At 50.3% G+C, this 21,402-nt stretch overlaps 1 protein-coding gene across 1 annotated transcript in view; it reads left to right on the forward strand.

The window, feature by feature from the left end:
- RIN2 (Ras and Rab interactor 2) overlaps window positions 1-21,402 on the forward strand; it is a 97,786-nt gene that overhangs the window by 51,106 nt on the left and 25,278 nt on the right. The window contains exons 3-7 of the mRNA XM_082857558.1: window positions 5,528-5,720; window positions 9,185-9,296; window positions 12,609-12,681; window positions 16,732-16,823; window positions 20,142-21,296. Coding sequence (XP_082713684.1) covers window positions 5,528-5,720; window positions 9,185-9,296; window positions 12,609-12,681; window positions 16,732-16,823; window positions 20,142-21,296 — 1,625 coding nt within the window. The remainder of the gene's footprint in view (window positions 1-5,527; window positions 5,721-9,184; window positions 9,297-12,608; window positions 12,682-16,731; window positions 16,824-20,141; window positions 21,297-21,402) is intronic.

The following is a 21,402-nucleotide window of genomic DNA, read 5'->3' on the forward strand; positions in this document are numbered from 1 at the left end:
AACACTGCTGCAAGTTTCTGGTTTCTCTGAGCTGAATCCGATTCTGTGATCAGGTCTTTCCGCCCGTCCTGCATTAGGATGTGCGGGCTGCCATCACTTTTTCTTGCACCTGCCTAGGCTACCAACGCCTGGTGCCGGGAATGACGGGAATACAGCCAAGTGGAAAGGCCACTCACATCCCACACTCTGAAGAGTCTTAAATTGAGTGTGACCAGAATGTTAGAGAGCGCGGCTCCCGCCAGAGCCGGTGTAGTTGCCACCCATCTGCCGTAGAGCCCTGAGGCCCGGGTTGGTTGGAATGGGAGCACATACTGGTTTTTTCTCTGCCCCTGGAGGCACCTTAGGTGTGTGGGGCATTCTGTGCTTTGCCCAGTATTTTCACATGTAGGTGCGGGTCTCACTGAATCCATAATTGAACTTCATCTCCCCATGAAAGTGGGCCTAGACACTTGGAAATAGTAGTAATAGTTGAATAAATAAATGAATCCTATGCTCATAAAAGCCCAGTGAGATGCTATATATTTTCCCATCCCATTTCCCCCAACCTATTATTTTAAGAAATTTCAAATTGCAGAAAAGCAGCAAGAAGAGTACTATTCACCCATACTCACCAGTTGTTGAAATGTTACCACATTTTCCTTACCTCTGTATTTTTCCCTTTTTTTGAGGGGGTGGAAGGGCATGAGGGGCTGATCATTTGGTACTTAATTTCTAACATTTTCACACTTTGCCTCTCTCATGCATCTTTTAAGAACAAGAACATTTTCCTACATAACCATAATAAAGCTAGCACAGTCAGGAGATTAAATATCAATAAAATGTTATCTAATATCTACCCTTTTCAGTTATTCCCAGTTGTTCTTTATAGCTGCTTTTTTTTTTTTTTTTTTTTTTTTTTGCGGTACGCGGGCCTCTCACTGTTGTGGCCTCTCCCGTTGCGGAGCACAGGCTCCGGACGCGCAGGCTCAGCGGCCATGGCTCACTGGCCCAGCCGCTCCGCGGCACGTGGGATCTTCCCGGACCGGGGCACGAACCCGCGTCCGCTGCATCGGCAGGCGGACTCTCAACCACTGCGCCACCAGGGAAACCCTATAGCTGCTTTTTGTTCTGAGGCCGTATGTGATCAATTCTGTGCACTCAACATGGTTATCACATCTGTTTAGTCTCCTTTTATCTACAATAACCCACAGTTTCTTTTCTTTAAATAATCTTTCACCACACTGACATTTTGAAGAGCTCAGGCCAGTGGTTTTGCAGAAGTCCCTGAATTTGGATTTGTCTGTTTCCTCCCACGTGGATTCAGGTTAAATACATTTGGGGGCAGGAGGACTCAGAGCATCAGAGGTCAGAGGTACCATGTCAGGTGCTGGAGATGTTGACCCTGATCGCTTGGTCAGGGAGATGTCTCCCAGGTTCCTCCACTGTCAGGGCATCTTCTCCTCTTCAGGATAAGGAATCCACGGGATGATATTTTAAGGCTCTGAACGTTCTGTTTCCTAAGTCTTTCATTAGCATCCATTCATGAGATGTTATTTGCCACTTTCAGACAAAGCTTAAAAAGGGAGCTGGCCAGGTCTCAGGGGCCCGTCTTCCCACTGTGACCGTCTCCTGAGTCTCCTACTCGGTGGTTTATCTTTTATAAGCCACTCATCCTTTGCCCACCCTCACATCTGCATGCAGACATCTGTCTTAGAAATCATGGTTCTATTCCTCTCATCAGGTTCTTTCTTGGGTTGGATTCTCTAGAAACAGAGCCAGAGACAGGGCTTATAGGATGGGATGGGGAGGAAGCCAGGCAAAGATGTGGGGTCAGCAGGGGTGTCGCCTCTGCCTGACCCCGCAGGGAGCTCTGAAGTGGGACTAGCACCCCAGACGCGTCCCACTCATAGCAGCAGGGGCATGGATGCCTGGTTGCTAAAGGCGGTCTAGGCGGGCAGGGCGCCAACAGCATCCACTACAGTTTTAGTATTTCCCTCATTAGTTCTTTCCCAAGGCTTGTCCCCATAAGCAGGACAAGCGTGAGCTTAGTCATTTGCAAAGACAAGGTCTAATTTATGGTTGCTCCTTTATGAGGCCCCATGAATCTTATTCACTGCCTTCCTGTCTGGGCCGTGGTTTTTATATTTTTTTCTTTTGCGGTACACGGACCCCTCACTGTTGTGGCCTCTCCCGTTGCGGAGCACAGGCTCCGGACGCGCAGGCTCAGTGGCCATGGCTCACGGGCCCAGCCGCTCTGCGGCATGTGGGATCTTCCCGGACCAGGGCACAAACCCGTGTCCCGCATCGGCAGGCGGATTCCCAACCACTGCGCCACCAGGGAAGCCCTGGGCCGTGGTTTTTAAAGGTGAGGTCTGTTGTCAGAACAAAGTCTTTATAGCTTCTTTTTTTTGGGGGGTGTGGATCTCTCTCACTCTTATATTTCTTTTCTTTTTTTTTTTTTACCATCTTTATTGGAGTGTAATTGCTTTACAGTGTTGTGTTAGTTTCTGCTGTGTAGCTTCTTAACAACTGGATGAGCAGGGTGGGCCCTTCTAAGGAAGGAAGAAGTGTCAACTCTCAGCACGTGAGTGTCAGGATTGCCGTGTTACAGGTGGTAGAATTTGGTCTTGGTAAAATATCGCCAACTTGAGATGACAGGCCTGAAATATATCTTTATTAGAGTTCCCAGGACTCTTTCAATGGCTTGTTACCTGTCTCCCCTCCCCTCCAAAAAAAAAAAAAAAACCCACTAATTGGGTCTGAGTTCAAGTGCATATTTTGCTCTTAGGTCTCAAGCACGTGCTCCTCAGGTTCTGGGACTGGCAGCATCAGCGTTACCCCAGAACCTGCTACAAATGCAGAATCCTAGGCCTACTCCGGACCTGCACAATCAGAATATCTGGGGCTGAAACCAGGAAGTGTGGCTTCACACTCCCCAGGAGATTTCTCACCCAGGCTCAAGTGCTGATGCAAAGCAATGGTTGTAAACTTGGCTGTACCCTGGGGAACCTAAACCATTCTGATGTCTGCGTTCTGCCCCAAAGTGTCTGATTTATTGGATCTGGGGGTGCAGTCTAGCCATCACAAAAATTTAAACTCCCCAGGCGATTTTCATGGGCAGCCAGGGGTGAAAATCACTGCCATAAAGTTGCCTGCCTTACCTCATGGGAAAGGAATTTTAACACCAGCTTCATTTTGAAGAGTTTGTTCCTAGAGCTGCAAAGATTCACTTCAAAATACCTGGAGGCCCTGGAATGGCATTTCCAGAATGAGGAACTGCCCTCTCTGGGCACAGATGGTCCCATCTGGAAAACTGCAGCAGCGGTAAAGAAAAACACTCACATATCTGAGAGCAGAGGAAATGTAAATCTTGAATGGGAACACGAGATTCTTTAGATCTGGAGCGAGTCAAGAGGTGATGGAGAGGGTGTGGGGAGGGGGGGTCTCTGGCGGCCCTCGTGCTGTCATCGTGGGGGGCTGTTTCTGAGCCTGCATGCCCCAAAATGTTCACTTAGGTGGGCTTCCTCTTAGGGGTGGAGTGGTCCACGTGGGGGTGACACACTTCCTTTCCCTCCCTCCCCTTCATTCAGACCCACCACCTGTCTTCCTCACTGTTAAAGCCTTCCTCCAGGCCATACATTTGGGTCTCTTTGGGTGCAGACATTTGAAGATGGTGTGTACCCCACCTGGACTCGGCTGTGCAGACATGGATGGTCAGGCCTGGTGGTCCCACTGGCTGTTCCAGGGCCATGTTGATGACCAGCTCATGGAGAGCTCTGAGCGTGGTAGAGGGGAAGACACCCCAGAGCTTAAGCAGCCTTGGGCAGGGGTCTCCACCCTCTCTTGACAGAGGCCTGCCCTTGGGCAGGCTCCTCAAGGAAGGAAAGAGCCTCCTCTGGTCCTCTTTTTGAAAACTGGGATCCTGGCCCCTCCTTTCAGGGCTACCGTGAGGAAGGGATGAGAAAATATTGATAAAGATTGGGCCAACAGTAGGTACCACATGATACAAGCCTTCCCGTGTTCACGATCTCACCTGTTACTTGCAAAGTTGGAGGAACACCAGACCTCTGGAATTTCTACCTCTGCCATTTCATGGTCGTTTATTACTCTGGACAGCTCGGGAGCTTCCTGGGGCTCAGTTTCCTCATTTGTAGAATGGGGATTAAATACTCAATAGCAGGGTTAGGGTTGGGTGCCAAGGGAAATGACGGACAGCAATATGGTATCTTTCTTTATAAATTTATTTAGTTTTGGCTGCATCGGGTCTTTGTTGCTACACGCGGCCTTTCTCTAGTTGTGGCGAGCGGGGGCTACTCTTCGCCACGGTGCGCGGGCTTCTCATTGCGGTGGCTTCTCTTGTTGCGGAGCACGGGCTGTAGGCGCGCGGGCTTCAGTAGTTGTGGCTCGCGGGCTCTAGAGTGCAGGCTCAGTAGTTGTGGCGCACGGGCTTAAGCTGCTCCGTGGCATGTGGGATCTTCCCGGACCAGGGCTCGAACCCGTGTCCCCTGTATTGGCAGGCGGATTCTTAACCACTGCACCACCAGGGAAGTCCAATTTTTTTGCTTTTTTTTTTTTTTGAGATTTCATCACATGCCATGCAGTTCTGTGGTTTTCAGTATTTCACGAAGTTGTACAGCCATGAGCTCACTTCATTCCAGAGCAGTTTCGTTACCTCGAAAGAACCTCCACTCCCATGAGCGGTCATGAGATACCCCACGCCACTCCCCATCCCCCAGCAGCCACTAATCTTTCTGTCCCTATGTTTTTCCCTAATCCAGATATTTCATATAAGTAGAATCAGTACACTATTGTGTCGGGCTTCTTTCACTTAGCGTGGGGTCTTCAAGGTTTATTCATTTCGTAGCATGGACCAGTGCCTCGTTCATAAAAAGAATGAATGGCTATAATGGCTGAATCAAATTCCATTGTATGGATAGACCACATTTTATTTATCCATTTGATCCATTTATCCAGTTGATGGAGATTCGGGATGTTTCCACTTTATGTACGGCAATTATGAATAATCATATGATTTTATGAATAGCAACAACACACCATTCAACTGTGGTTTTCTATTGGAAATAATATAGTAAGGAAAATGAAAGTGCCTGGAAAGAAATGAAATGCAGTTCTTTGGGTTCAAAATGAGTGTGCGTGAGTGTGAGTGTTTGTCTTTGCTTTTAGCGCTTGCCTGGTCATGCTCTTGATTTCACGGTTACCATACGGAATTTAGCGTGTTTGGCTCAAAGTTAGAAATGTTCTATGGCAGAAGACAGAGTAAACAGCATTTAGGATGTTTAGAACCTTGTGAAAACTGGGTTAGAAGTAGAAGGTTGGGTGTGTTGAGTGTTGTTGAGTACTGTCTGTAACGTTAGAGATAAAGAGTGAACTAGAACTTTGTGTCTGCCCCCGGAAAGCTTTCAGTCTGGAGGGGAAGGCAAAGGAGGTGGTGATGACAGGACAGCCCCATCAAGGAGACCGAGAGATGCTGTCCTTGTGTGGGGGATTGTGCCGCAGCCGTTTGACCCCTGCCAATTCTCTCTCCTAGCATGGTGAGACACAAGGACGATGGCTACTCCGAGGAAAAGGATGTGAAGACCTGTCCCCGGGACTCTGGCTACGACAGCCTGTCCAACAGGCTCAGCATCTTGGACCGGCTCCTGCACACCCACCCCATATGGCTGCAGCTGGGTCTGAGCGAAGACGAGGCGGCAGGAGTCCTACGGGCACAGCCTCCGGGGGTAAGACTCAGAAGCGGGAAAGCAGGTGGAGGTGGGCAGGGCTGCCGCTTCCTTAAAGAGAAAGACGTGGACTTCCAGAGAGCTCTTCCCAGCCTGCAGGGAGCACGGTTCCCAGTGTGTACCCCGTTACACCGCAGAGAAGTTCTGGAGGCAGCTCCCAGGAACAGAGCCCTTCGTGATTTGTCCTTCTGCCTTCCTCTGCCCGGTGACCATGTGTACCCAGGTCTGCAGGGTAACCGGGCACCGGGGTCCTGAGGAGGGGCCGTTGGCTGGAGGCCCTGGGCCTGCCTTCTGGAGATATGACGTTGGGGATGAGTCTGGTTGTGGGGTCCTCAGTTGCCCCTGTGGTTTTCCTTTCAGCATGAGCCTGGGAACCCTGCCAGGGCCCAACCATCCAACATGGGACCCAGTCTTCAAAAGTTCCATGTCCATAGTCTTGTCTGCTCTGGCTGTCAGTGTGATCCTCCTTTCCTTGGATTGTCTCAGGGACAAATCAAAGTCCAGTTGGGTTTTTTCAGCTCCCCCCTACCCAAGACCAGTCTCATCTTACTCAAGCCCACTCCATGACGCTAGAGAAGTTTCTCAGAAAATGTTATTCAGTGATGGGTAGGTATTTCCTGTGCTGTCTGTCATGGTAGCCGCTTGCCTCATGTAGCTATTTAAATTACGTTAATAAAATAAAATAGAATAAAAAATTCGGTTCCTCTGTGGCATTAGCCACATTTTAAGGGCTCCCTAGTCCCGGGGGTTGGTGGCTACCATATTGGATGGATAGATCAAAGTAGTGAACATTTCCACCATCATAGAAAGTTCTACTGGACAGCGCTTGTGTACAATGTCTACTTCCAAAACAAGGATAAATACAGTAAATCACAGATAAACTAATACTGGAAACAACACATAACAAGAGATAGAAACTAAGAAATAGATGGAGAGGCAAGGAGAAAATTCCTTCCGTAGCTGGCTGAAGAATGTTGTAACAGTTGGGCACAAAAATAAACTTTTAAGTTTCCTATCAGCCAGAGCTTGTCAGTGATCACTTTTTGACTTGTAAGTGAGTCTTTGTTTCTCATCTGACAGAAGCAGACAGGACTAAGTCCTCTGTTGGAACACACTCAGGGTGACAAGCGCAGTATTGGATCATCTCTGCAGAGAATTCCTTGGCCAGCGTGCCGGGTTGTTGCCCTTGGTTTTGGTCTATATGATCAGGACCCCCTTCTGTGAGGCCCCCACTTTTTTCAGGCTGAGTTGTCTGCTCCTGTATTTCTGCAAAAAATTCTAAAGAGGGAGGTTGCCATGTTGCTAGGCAACAGTTCCCCTCCCTGCCCGTCCCAGTTCCTGGAGTCAGGCACGTCCATTCCTGCTGAGACCTGATGGGGAACGAGTCAGGCAGAGCCCTGGGCAGGACCTGCCTGATGGGGTGGGGCAGGCCGAGGGTGGGGTGAGGACGGGAGAGGCCACGGTTCACCAGGAGAAGTGAGGCTGCTGAAGAGAAAGAAGGGCAGGTGTGTGAAGGAGAGAGATTTGAAAGAGCAGCTCTGGTGGCATCTGGTCCTTGGGCTGCCACCATCCCTGATTCATCTACAGCCTAAGACAGTGGGCGGCAAACTGTTTCTATAAAGAGTCGGAGTGTCACTATTTGGGGCTTTGTAGCGCATACAGTCTCTGTCACAGCCACTCAACTCTGCCATCGTAGGGCAGCCATAGCCATAGACAGTACGTAAACCAAGAAGCAAGGCTGTATGTCAATAACACTGTGTTTGTGAAAGCAAGCAGCAGGATGGATTTGGTCTGTAGGCCAAGCTTTACCAACTGTTGACCTAAGGTTTCAGACGTTCAGGAGATACAGCTTAGAGGTTGTGCCCTCCCTGACCCCAAGGCTCAAGGAGATCCCACCTCCCTAAGGGAGCGATACTTCTTTCCACCAACCAGCAGCTACCTCCCACCAGTACTTTGGGGCTTTTACTCAACCCGATAGCACTGAGGAAACACCTGCTTAAGCTTCAGGATGACCCAGAGCCATTGACTCCCAGAGCTGGCAAATTCTTTGGCTGCCTCCCTATGGGTGCTGGGAAAAAAGAGGGAACTTAAGATCTTCCTGTCTCCTTACCAGATACCCAATTCCCATTACCCCTCCTCCCCCAAAAATCATCTTAGGAGCTATTGACTGGACATCGAGAAAGAAATGAAGATTAGGTGGAAAAAATAAAAGGCTTTAGAAAAGCAGGAGAGAGTAGGTATCCAAATGCAGAGGAAAGAGACGTAGGTAAAGAAACAGGACAGGATGGGATCCTTGGAGAAGGCTCATGTACCCCAGGAAGGAACAAGGACGCAGCGGATCACCACACTGCAAACTCCAAGGAGTGCCATTTGATTTGTTGTCTAAATAAGTGGCGCCCCCTGGAGTTGTGCAGTGCATGGCCTGCACAGAGCAGTACACGGCATACTCACCTCTGCAGTGACAGAGGCTAGGATGGTCTCCTGAGATCAGCACCGGGGGTTGGGTGGGTTTAAACATACATCTAGGGCTTCCCTGGTGGCGCAGTGGTTGGGAGTCCGCCTGCCGATGCAGGGGACGCGGGTTCGTGCCCCGGTCCGGCAAGATCCCACATGCCGCGGAGCGGCTGGGCCCGTGAGCCATGGCCGCTGAGCCTGCGCGTCCGGAGCCTGTGCTCCGCAACGGGAGAGGCCACAGCAGTGAGAGGCCCGCGTACCGCAAAAAAAAAAACAAAAACAACAACAACAACAAAAAAACCCATACATCTAAAGACATTATTTGGAACTGGAGGGAGCTGTCACAAAGTGAAGCGAGTCAGGAGTAAAGTTAGGACCGCCACCTCAGTGTTGGCTGTGGCAAACCTCAGAGCCCAGCTACCTGTCTCCCAGGGGAAGTTGCCCTTTTCAGCTCCAGCGGATGTGGCCATGCCTGGTCTTGCCTTATCATCCCATTCTCCAGGAGAAGCTAGACATTCGGATTTTAATGTGAAAAACACCTTGTGCTTTTTCACTGTTGGCAGCAAATTCAGATTTCTATCTTAAATACACTCATAAGCCAAATTAGCCAAAGAACTTCTAATTCACCACCTATGGCTTAGCCGTGTTACCTGTGTCTAGAAATTTAGGGTTCGTCAACCAGGATGCCTTTATCAGACACGGGCTAGAGAATATGTACCGTGAGCTGTAAAGCAGTCACCAGGCTGAAAATGCTGTTGCAGACTCAGCCTCATGGAGAAGGTTCCGGCAAAGGGAAAGTGGGATTCTCCTGCGGCCAGTTACCCAAGAAGGGCACCTGTGGCCTGTCTGCTCATCACCCCTTTCCATGGCAGTAGTGTTCTGCCTTAAGCCGTGTAGTTCGGCTACAAGAGAGGCTCCACTCATAGACGCTGGGTGTGCAGGTTATCACATGCCAAGGTCCCAGCCTTTGAGATGTTTCCTAAGCTTGAATTTTTTTTTCCCTCCCCTAGATCTTCCTGGTTCGTAAATCCACCAAAATGCAGAAGAAAGTCCTCTCCCTTCGCCTGCCCTGTGAATTTGGAGCCCCACTCAAGGAATTTGCCATAAAGGAAAGCACGTACAGTAAGTGGTCATCGGGTGGTTGGGTCCCGGTGACACGGGGGCCTGGGGCCTTTGAGCCAGTAGAGTAGGAGAGAGCCTGCACTTTGCGACGAACAGACGTGGGTCTGTGTCCCAGCGCTATCGCTTGTCCCAGGATGACTGGGCAGGTAACCTGCCCTAGGAGCCTCGGTTTTCTTATCTGTATAGCGACATCTGTACGGTGTTAACAGTTCAGTTAAACAACTTGTGTGCAAGGTTCGCGTTCTACTGCCTGGCATACAGCAGGGGCCTAACAGAGGCTGGTTTCCTGGCCCTCTTGCCAGTTATGCAGGGCGCGGTCCCCAGGTTTGCTGATGACTGAGCTGCAGGGTGGGCTGTACCGCTGAGCCTTTTTATGGGCTCTCATGCCAGAGTGTGTCTGCACAGCTCTGTGAATAGTCCTTGAGGGGATATGTTCCCTCTAGGCCATCACTGTTCAGTGTGCTATGAAAGGCAGCTGATCGTAGGCAGAATCTAGCCCTTTGGAGAAAATGGACCGGCTGAAGTTTTGGAGGGATCGTGGTCAGGAGTGTCGGTGTCTTTCTGCCGAACCATGGTCATTGGAACTCTGAAATCTTGGAAGGCCAAGTTTTCAGTGGCAAAGGGAACAAACAGTCCTGATGTCCTGACAGGCTCCCAGCCGCAATCAGAAGATGGACCTACGCCCCCAAGGGGGAGGCTTCTCTGAGCCACAGGTGAGCAAGCTGAGGTGTGAAGGCGAGTTTGGATGCTGGTCAACTATCCAATAAGATGACGGAGCCCAGGTTCTCGTTATAACCTGAGCGAGCCTCAGTCCCTGCCTTGGAAGGAGCCGAAGGTCCTGAGACCAATTTCAGGGCAGATCCTGGCTTCCACTCAGCCCAGAGTTCATGGTCTTGCTGAGCCCAGGAGTCATTAACTGGGTCTGGAGGAGGTGTTTCTGGAGCAGCCTCTCTGTGATGTATGACCGGCCTCAGGTCCCATGATGTTTTCCCTCCAGGCCTCTCCCAAGGCCCCTGGCTTCAGGGAAAAGCGTCCACGTGCAAAATCATCTGAGCCGTCTCTGAACCTGGCTAATGATCCCCGGTTTATTTACGTTAGGAGGGAATCGGAAGGTAGATTTCAAACCCACCATCTGAAAGGCAATGAATTAAATATTAAATGAAGAAAGGTGGTTCTGAGTTGGCTTTCGAAGCTCAGCTAGCCAAGAAGTGATATATCTAAGTGTTTTTTTTTTTTTTTAATTATATATTGACTTTTGGCTGCGTTGCGTCTTCGTTGCTGCGCGCGGGCTTTCTCTAGTTGCGGCGAGCAGGGCCTACTCTTCGTTGCGGTGCGTGGGCTTCTTATTGCGGTGGCTTCTCTTGTTGCAGAGCATGGGCGCTAGGCGCGCGGGCTTCAGTTAGTTGTGGCACATGGGCTCAGTAGTTGTTGCTCACGGGCTCTAGGGTGCAGGTTCAGTAGTTGTGGCGCACGGGCTTAGTGGCTCCGTGGCATGTGGGATCTTCCCGGACCCATGTTCCCTGCATTGGCAGGAGGATTCTTAACCACTGCACCACCAAGGAAGTCCCCTAAGTGGTTTTTAAATACCTTCTAACAGCCAAAGTTAACCATGATAAGTTAGCCTGCAAATCCCTCCTTCCCCTCCTGCAATAAGTACAGTTAGTGTTTGTACTTTAAACTTTACTTGTTGTTCACCTGAGGTCCCTCCCTGGCTGAACAATTTCCTCCCTATTTTGTAAAGACTTTTATCACTTCCCTAGTCCTCTCCAGATGACTTAAAGTGGCTGAAAGAGCTAGTCTGAGCAAAGAATTAACCTGCCTATAACTGATTACCACAAGGCCTCAGTCACACCAGGATGGCCCCTTCCCGGCCAGGGTCTACCTTCCCTGCAAATTGAGGTGCACTGAGAGAGGAAGGGCTGGCTTTAAAAACATAGATATTTTATCATAACATCTGGACAGTGTGTTTCATAATAAGTACCACCTCATATCTGTGTAGATTTCTTTCACACGTTACTCCATTTTTTTTAAATGTTCATTTATTTACTTATTTGGTTGCGCCGTCTCCTTAGTTGCGGTATGCGGACTCTTAGTTGCGACATGTGTGTGGGATCTAATTCCCTGACCAGGGATTGAACCTGGGCCCCCTGCATTGGGAACCTGGAGTCTTACCCACTGGACCACCAGGGAAGACTCTAAGTTACTACATTTGTTAAAAAATTGCACTTCCCACTACTATCCTTCTGGGAGACAAGGGAAGTACAGTTATTGTCCATTTTACAGATGAGAAAACCGAGGCTCAGAGAGCTTAACCTACCCCAAGTCCATTCCCTTTTACTTAACTCACAAAACTGTGGTGCACATGTGTGTGTGTTTCTGTGTCTGTCTGTCTGTCGCTCATGGTATATGTGTGGAGGTATAGATGTGTTTTGGGTGCTACAGAAATAGTAAGTGAAATAATACAGTGTAAGCAAATAATAAGCAAAATAAATGAGGCTATGGAAGGGAGAGAAACTCGTCTGATTGAGGAAATGAGGAAATCTTCACACAGCTCAGGCTCTTTGGAATGTTGCTGGAAGAATGGCTGCAGGGGTGGCATTTCAGCAAAGGGGGACTGAGGAGTGGTTGGCAAATACATGAATTTTTGAAGTCAAGCCACTCTCTGTTCCATCAACTAGAAGATGTATGAAATGGCACACCGACTTGACAGAATATTTCTTGCACGCTTGCACGCTTGGTGGTGGTGGTGGGAGTGGGTAGGGGCTAAATAAATTAATTTTAGAATCTTTCCTACAGAGTTGAACTCAAAGCTGATTTATGAGAACCCCGTGTTATCCTCCAAGCCTCGAGCTCCTTCTCTGCCTTGCGTCTGTACCAGAAGTGGCCCGTTTTGACAAAGAGGATTGTGACCCAGGAGGTCCAGCCCAGGAGCGTCAAGGGCCGGTGGGGCCTTGGCGTCCCCCAAGCCCTGTCTCCTGATGGCCTCTCACTCCTGCCAGTCTGGCCCCTGGACCCTGCCCAGCTTTGCATCCCAAACTTTAGCTGTGTCATTTGAGTCTGCGCTGGTCTGTTTACCAGGCACTGGAGCACGTGCTCCAATGAGTCAGGGGCCAGACTTCTAGGCCCCCAGCCCCTCCCCTGGCCTGTGTCTGGCGGCCGCACAGCTGGTTCCCGTCAGCCGTGTGAGAGTCGGTCAGGGAGCACAGAGGTGCTCCTGCCCTCGCAGCAGGCAACATCCAGCACTGAGGGCCTTTCCTTTCCCGGGATGCGCTCAGGGACACTCAGCTGGTTTCCAAACTCTCTCTTTTCCAGCCTTTTCCCTGGAAGGCTCAGGAATCAGTTTTGCGGATTTATTCCGGCTCATTGCTTTCTACTGCATCAGCAGGTAAGGCTCTTCGTCTCCCGATTTCAAGCCCCTGCTTGGCGTGTGCGCTATCACCGGCCCCCGGGTTTCTTGATTCGTCCCAGGCGCAGGGCTCTGGAAGGCTTGTCACCTATTGAATGTCCCTAGAAGGATTGGCCCCTGAGGTGAAAGGGTCACCAGGCCCCCTGTGCCAGGCTTAAGATCAGAATAACTAGCCCAGCCCCTCTAAGTGTAAAGTAACACACACATGCAGAAAGGGACCCGTGATGCAAGCGTGTAACATTTAAAGGTCCCTGATACTGTTTCTGAAAAGCCCCCAGTGGATGCAGTTCATCTAGAAACGTGGTTCCTTCAACCAGTCCATAAATCTTGCATCGCTCTCCTTCAGGCCTGCTGGGTACCCCTGTCTTTTTTGTAACTAAAGGGACTGTTTCAGTCTACATGAAGCCAAGCCCCAAATCCCGATGTTAAAAAGTGTCAGGGGAGTGCAAGCTGGGGAAGGCTTTCTTCTTTCTTTTCTGTGAGCCATCCCAGTTTCTCAAGTCAAGGGTTCTTTCCACGAATGAGGCTCAAAACTCATTGTCTGCAGAGGTCGATGTTGCCTCCCCTCAGGTAGCCTGGCTCAGTTGGCCTCCTTGGTTTTTCTTGTGCATCCGTCACAGCCGATAGAGCAGAGACGGGCTAGATCCTTGGGGGTTGGGGGGAAGGTAGGCACCAAGCTGTCCACTCCTGGAGGTCCCCAGGCCAGGCCAGCCGAAGCTGCAGTCAGTGGCCTGATGGGGGAGGGCACTTCCAGAGGGGGAGCCCAGCGGGAAGAAGTGGGGGGCTTCCTCCAGAATGGGACCAGAGCCCTGTGAGTGCCCTGCAGGGGCCGCCACCTGCCAGGGTGTGGGCAGGAGCCCTCACCTGTGTGAGGAAGTCCGCTCAAATCGAGGAGGCCAGTGCAGAAGCCCTCACATCCCCAGGGATGCACACCTGCACTGGCATGAGCCCGGCAGCCCCTGGGAGTGACTGTCAACCCTGGTATGTCGGTCAGAGGTGAGGCTGGCCGGCATTTACACGTTATAGTTTGCTCCTTGATGAACCTGCTGTTGTTGTGAAAGATCATCCCACCTATAAAACAGGATTTGGCAGCCATGCACGAAAGGTACCATCTCTCCCCTCAGTGGTCACTGTCAACTAAGTGTCGCTGTCTGGAGTCGCTTGGTGACTGAAGGGGACAGAGTACCTAGAAGGCTTGGTGACCCACAAAGCATGATGCCAACACAAGATGCTCCCAGGCAAAGCCCTACGTTGACATTTTGAGATTAATAGTCAGTCTCCTCCTCTTTAGAGATATGACATATAGAGTAAAAAAATATTAAAAAAATAAATCTGACTTATGCATGCATTAAAACTCTTGAGTGAAACGTTTATACAGAAGATGGCTTTATTTTGTCTGTTATGCAAGTTTTAGAACCAGGGTTAGGTGAGAAGGAGGCGCCCCCTCTTGTGTGTGTGTGTGTGTGTGTGTGTGAGTGAGAGAGAGAGAGAGAGAGAGAGAGAGAGAGAGAGAGAGAGAGAGAGAGGAGAGGCTGTGTCATGCCCTTGGCTGGCACGGCGGGAGAGTACTCACGCACAACATCTAATTTTCTAGTAGATCAAAGCCTAAAACCACCCATTAGTGAATGACGGGTGTGGTTTCCTGTCATCTCTGTCATTAAGGAAAACCCAAACCAATTATGCAATATTTAGGCTCTAGGTACTGCATTGGGCAAAGTAAAACCTTAAAATAAACGTAGGTTGGTTTTGTTATGTGTGGCTTTCCTCCCAATTGCCTAAAGAAAGTAGGTTTTCATTAAGTGGGTACAGCCATGGAAATACAGATTTGCATGATGCTTTGACGTTACAAAATTCTGGTCTCAATAGTCTTCATTTAACATCATAATCAGGGCCATGGCCTCTCCTGGGTCCGGCAGCAGCTCTTATACAAACGCTGCATCCCCTGACGCTCCACCTGCTTCATCCAGAACAGATGCAGGTGGACGAGGTGCTCACAACGGGGACAGATGAAAGGGTCTCCTGGAAGCAGGAGGCGACCCGGGCTTAATACCCCAGGAAAGAGGAGCCTCCCGACTGCCAACTCCTAGCATTTATGTGAGCCCTCGTGTTTTGCTCTTTCCATCGACCTTACTAATTTGTTATTCATTGTCAACAGCCTCAAGGGTTCCAAAAGTCTCCAGTCATCCAGATTTAATCTGATTCAGCCTACAGTGTTGCCCAATGTTACCGTAAACGACTAGTTGTTTGGTATAGTTATTTTCTTCAGTGGAAACGTTCAGGTCATCTTGTGTTGACAGAACACAGGCAGGAGCTCCGAACTTTGTCCTCACTTTCTCCACCCCAGCCACGGGGGGGCGGGGGTGGGGTCTCCTTGCTGTTCTTCATACATGCCAGACCCTCTCCCACCCCAGGGCCTTTGCACCTGCTGCTCCTTCTGCCTGGAATGTGCTTTCCCTCATAGTTTACTTCCTGGCCACCTTTAGATCTTCAGTCAAATGCTACCTGCTCAGGGGGCCTTCCCTGGCCAACTCTCACACTTGAACCCTCTTTATTTTTCCCCTTTTGTGCTTTACTTTTATCCATGGGGCACATCCCCTTCCCGTGTATTCTATGAATTGCTTTATTGTTCTCTGTCTGCTGGCGTCCGCTGGAGTGAAGCTCTGTGCAGGTGGGGACTTTGTCTGTTTTGTTCCCAGCACCTGGCACATCATAGATGACCATAGACTTTGCTGGATGGATGAATGAATTCTTTCTTTGTAACACCAGTACCACCACTGAAAAAAATAAGTCCTTTTCTGATAAGTCACCCTTGTCATTGCATATTCATTCATCCATTTATTCAAAACACATTCTCTCCCTATCTGTGTCAGGCAAGGCCCTGTGCTGAGCCCCGTGAGGATTTCATCAGTGCTTAGAGCATGATCCTAACCCTTGTGCATGAAGATGAACAAGTGCTTTTGAAGTCTGCCCCTGCCCTTTCGGAGAAAGCAGGAGGTCATGGGTGGCGACGCTATGCCCTGGCCGCAGCAGGACCCTGGTGCCAGCCCAGCTCCTTCCTCTTGGGTCTGCTGGTCTGTGATGCTGCAGTGCATTTGTTTCCTGGTCTACACATGGCGTGATGCTGCTTGGCGGAAGTGTTGTCACATGAGGTCCTTTAGATTTGCCTTTCTGCTCAAAGCATGGCCCAGGGTCGGGGAGCTTAACAGAAACGCCCAACCTCCGGCCTCCCCCACCCCCAGACCTGCTGAGTCAGAGTGCAGCCTCACAAGACCCCCCAGAGATTCAGGTGCACATTACAGTTAGAGAAGCACTACCTGAAGACTCAAGAGGGAGTTTTGTCCCCAGCACACAAAGGACAATACATGGGCTGTAGCTGGAACACGTCACAAATAAAACCAACAGACATTCATTGAGAATCTGCCGTGCCTAAGGCAGTGGGGTAATACATTTTGGTTTAGGATCACACATTCCTGCCCGGGGAGTCGGGGCCCAACATTCAGATCATCTAGCAAATCAATACCTAATGTGTTATTTATGTGATGGATCCACCAACGTAGTTAGCGATTCTGATATTAACTCTAGATACGGCTTAGCTGCCCAGGAAGGCAATTGGGTCCTCGCTGCAAATACGGAAACCATGCGGGCTTGTCTCTCAGCCTGTCCTGCGTGTGTTAACACAGGCAGGAGTAGTGATCCCACAGTCCTATCAGTAAAGACGAGTCTGGTTGGGTATGCTGTGATGTCTGGGCCATCTGAAATAGTGTAAGCTATAGACAAACAACAGGGACCTACTGTGTAGCACAGCGAACTATATTCAGTGTCTTGTAATAACCTATAATGGAAAAGAATATATATGTATAAAACTGAATCACTTTGCTGTATACCTGAAACACTGTAAGTCAACTACACTTCAATTAAAAAATAAAACAAAAATAAATAGTTTAAGCTAAAACATCTCTAGGATGGAAATGAAAGCAAGAGACAGAACAAGACATGTAATTACATGTATTCTCTCTTTTGAAAAATCAGGGACGTCCTGCCGTTTACCTTGAAGTTGCCTTATGCCATTTCAACAGCCAAGACTGAGGCTCAGCTTGAAGAACTAGCCCAACTGGGACTAAGTAAGTGGGTGCCCCTGCCCGGTTTCTCTTGATGTGAAAGCATGGAGCAGAGCCAATGGCAGACGATACATCGTTGCATCAAAAAGCAACCCTCATCTCCATGGTAGAACTCCATGAGGCCCTGAGTCACACCTTCTGAGAGTCTTTTCCTAAGTCAAACGTCCAACCCGCTCTCAGAGGCAGGTGCCGAGTGTGCCTGAGTAGCCCACGAATTCTCCCCAGCATCTCCCGTCGATGAGTTTGAGCTCCCCAAAATGTCCAAGTCTTAAGATAAGGTGAACCTCTGTCATGGGTCCTGCCCTTCTGTGGCATCTTGCTGGGGAAAGGCCGTGCCTGATGGACGGGGAAAGCCAGCGCAGGCACCTCGTGTGCATGAGTTTTATTCTAGCGGAACACTCGGTATTGATGGCATTTCTGTGCTTTGAGGAATTTGACAGCGCAGGCTTCCAGAGTAACATCTGTCTCAGTTCCTCTCTTGCTCGGTTCCAGCCCTGGTATTCTGGGCCATGTCCCTTACGCCGCCGTGTATCCTCACTCCGGCCAGCTGGGCGCTCGCTTCCCCTCCTGCCCTTTGCCAATGCCCCTCAACCCAGCCCCGTGGTGGACGGTGGATGGCAGGGGCTCAGGACACACCACTCCCCCAGTGTCACTTCTTGGTTCTGTTGCCCTGGGGAACCCGTGTGGGTTTAACTTTCACAAAAACTGTTTTCCTCCTCGATGGGAAGGGGGAATTCTCTTAAGATTTTGGGGCTTCAGTCTTCAGATAGATGAACAACCAGGCCACAGTATTTGAGTTTATATACCAGTATATAGTATTTGAGTTTGGGATTCTGAAGTGCAACTACCAGGATTCCAAGGACCTAAGAAACTGTGATACTTGACCCAGCAAATAAGAAATATATGTGTCCCTCCTTTGGCCAGTTTGCCCCTAAATCTAAAGAACTTGTTCTGAAGCGGGTACCATTGCCAAGAGGGCCTCCAAAACGCATAGAGAAGCCCGGAGGTAGATTCACATTCCCCTCCGAAACTTGGTTTCAAGAGAATTGCCACGTGCATCTGAGGCCTGTCTGATGGGCAGCTGGGTTTCAGGATTGGGAAATAGAATCCAGGTAAAAATATCAGGGCCGCATAAATGTTCCTGCTGAAAAGTCACACCATCTCTGCCACCGAGCTTCACACACCTTTGGAGAGAGTTTAAAACATTTCCTGAATTTAAGATCAGATCATCCACTAGATTGTAGGCCTCTTGAGGACAAGCGCCAGGTCTCCGTTTCCTCTGGTGACCTCCATCCCCAGGACTCCTGGTTCAGGGGTCAGCCTGCTGTGTGTGCCTCGTGCCAGGGCTCCAGGACCGCAGTATCAGGGACCGCACTTGTGTCCTGCAAAGATGGAAGCAGGAAGAGCTTGCTCTGGTGGCCGCTCACCGGAGGCAAATAAGGTCTCATTCATAGATATTCCATGTGTAATGGTCAACGTGCACCTTATCCATTTCGTGAAGAGACAGCGCTTTAAAAAATTCTGTACCTAATTTATTTGTTTGTCCAACAAGTCTTTCTGGAGGGTCCGCTATGTGGCAGACCCTATGTCCCACAACAAGGGTTCAAAGATGCATAGGGTCCCTCCCTCTCCCCCACTCCCCAGGTTTAGTCTGTATGGGAGGAATACATAACATGGGAACTAAGTGTTCTAAGTTTGTAAAGTCTTACAACGGTGGCGGGGGAGTCTAAGGAGGACGCAAAGGAGGCGAGAGCTGCTCTACACTGGCCAGTAGAAATAGATGTAAGGCAAGCCAGTGTGTACCTTTAAATTTTCTAGTAGCCACATGAAAGAAAATTAAAGGTGCAATTAATTTTTACAATTTACTTAATGTGATATCTGCAATGTTATTTCAATATATCATCCCTATTTTTTAAAGTATTGATCAAATATTTTACCTTCTTTTTTTCATGCTAAGTGTTTGAAATCCAGTATGTATTTTATCCTTATAGCACATCTCTATTCAGGCACTAAATTTTTGTCAGAAATACATGGATCTGTATTTAGATTTCATTATATCTACAATTGAAAAAGTAGTTTCATATAAAGTTTCACATACTTTAGAGTTTCCCAGTAACTGAATTGTGTCAGTTTTTACATTTAAATTGATTCACCTGAAATAAATGGAAAATGGAGCCCCTCCGTTTACGAGCTGGATTTCAAGCGCTCACTGGCCACAGGTGGCTGCTGGCTCCCCTATTGGACAGCACAGACCTAGAGGGAAGGAAGGATGAGAGAAAGCGGGCGACACAAGTCAAGGTCAGGCATGTTCACAGCACAGACAGGACAGGGCCAGGGCTCCCAGCCTCAGCCTCTCCCCAGGCCCCTGTGACCAGCCATTCTGGGCCCTCGGGAAAGAAACACAGTTTCAGCAAACACAGCAAGGCAGAACTGTAGAGACAAGAACCTATTCCAGATGGAAATTACAACAGGTGTTCAGCACCACCACTGCCTCCCTCGATTTGTGTGGAAAACAGACCCGTCTGTCAAAGGGCGCCCAGGCAGTACGGCTGCAGTCAGCGACGTGCACCACTCCAGAGTGCTGAGCACCAGTAGTCAAGGCCAGGAGGTTGTAGGATTTGGGAAGGATGGGCAGCAAACCACAAAGATGGACGGGCGAACTTGCACTTAACCTTTGCATGAGCTGGCTATCCTGTTTTTTGCTGATGGGACCCATGAGTGTAGTTTTCCTCCTTTTGGGTTTTAATGCTGAATGTGTCAAACCCAAGGCAGATTGTGTAACGTCCGCCAGGCCCAGCTGCTGGTCCTGCCTATTAAAGGGGAACTGCGGGCCCCCTGCGGAGGGCACCCCGGGAGAAGGAATCAGAAAGGATGCTGCTGCTTAGTGGGAGGACTTGGTCTTTGTGGAGCAAGTAGGGAGTCCCACGGCCTTTTCCAAGCTCGTACTGTAACCACCCCAGTTCCTTTTTCCTCACCTGGGGAAAGGCCTGGCCGGCTCAGTGCCACAGCCGAGCCATCCCACAAGGGCTCTGAAGGTGAAAAGCCTCCGGAGCCTTCCCATGAGCCGGCAGCTGGGCCTGGCAGCATTTCCACCCTTTCCAGTAAAGGAATGCAGTGAAAACAAAAAAAAAAAAAAAAAAAAAAAAAAAAAAAAAAAAGAGAGAGAGAGACAGAGAAAGAAAGAAAGAAAAACACCACACTCCAGTATAGCAGCGCCTCCCCTTCCAAAGCTGTGCATTGCCAGGCAAGTGTGATTTTTTGTGAAGGACTGGCCCAGTGCACTGTATTTACATTCTTGTGTTCACTGATAATGACTTTCAGATTTTTGGAGCTCTCCAGCTGACAACAAACCCCCAAACCCTCCACCTCCCCATAGGCCTCTCTCCTCCGACGGTGTGGGTCCTGCCTCGCGTCAGCTCTGCCTTATAAATGGAGTGCATTCTATAAAAACCAGGACGCCCTCGGAGCTGGAGTGCAGCCAGACCAACGGAGCCCTGTGCTTTATTAATCCTCTGTTCTTCAAAGTGCACAGCCAGGAGCTCGGCGGAGGCCCGAAGCGGCCCTGCACCCGGACTCCCCCCGACGCGAATGGCACGGACAGGCCTCGGTCCCCCCCACCCCGGCCCCCGCCCCCCGCTATTAATAGTGTGCACGGCAGCCCCCAGCTGTCCGGGCCCGCGGCCGCCGCGAGCATGCCGGAAACCGTGGCCCATCACCAACACGGCGACGGAGCTCGGCTTGGAGCGAAACCAACCCCCGTCCCTCCGCCCCGGCTCAAGAAGCAGGCGTCTTTTCTCGAGGCGGAGGGCGGCGCCAAGACCTTGATCGGCGGCCGGCCTCGCCCGGAGCCCGCGGCGAGCCCGGCCGGCGGCGCAGGTGGAGCCCCGGCGGCGGTGGAGGCGGTGGAGGAGGAGGCCCCGCGGGATTGCACAAGGGCCCGGCCGGCCGCCGCCCCTGCATCCCCATCCCGGGCCCCGTGGCGCGGAGGCCGACAGAGGCTGAGTGACATGAGCATTTCCACTTCCTCCTCCGACTCGCTGGACCTGGACCGCAGCATGCCCCTGTTTGGCTACGAGGCGGACACCAACAGCAGCCTGGAGGACTACGACGTGGAGAGCGACCAGGAGACCATGGCCCCCCCCATCAAGTCCAAGAAGAAGAGGAACAGCTCCTTCGTGCTGCCCAAGCTCGTCAAGTCCCAGCTCCGCAAGATGAGCGGGGTGTTCAGCTCCTTCCTGACCCCCGAGAAGCGCATGGTGCGCAGGATCGCCGAGCTGGCCCGCGACAAGCGCACCTACTTCGGCTGCCTGGTGCAGGACTACGTGAGCTTCCTGCAGGAGAACAAGGAGTGCCACGTGTCCAGCACGGACCTGTTGCAGACCGTCCGGCAGTTCATGACCCAGGTGAAGAACTACTTGTCCCAGAGCTCGGAGCTGGACCCCCCCATCGAGTCGCTGATCCCCGAAGACCAAATAGGTGAGTACCCACCTTGCCTTAAAAAATATATATATATATATATAATCGATTATATGTGGAATCAAAAAAAAAAAGACCCAGGTGAACTTATTTACAAAACAGAAAG

The sequence above is a fragment of the Leucopleurus acutus genome (genome assembly GCF_964270905.1).
Source record: "Leucopleurus acutus genome assembly, chromosome: 16".
Classification (NCBI taxonomy): Eukaryota; Metazoa; Chordata; class Mammalia; order Artiodactyla; family Delphinidae; genus Leucopleurus; species Leucopleurus acutus.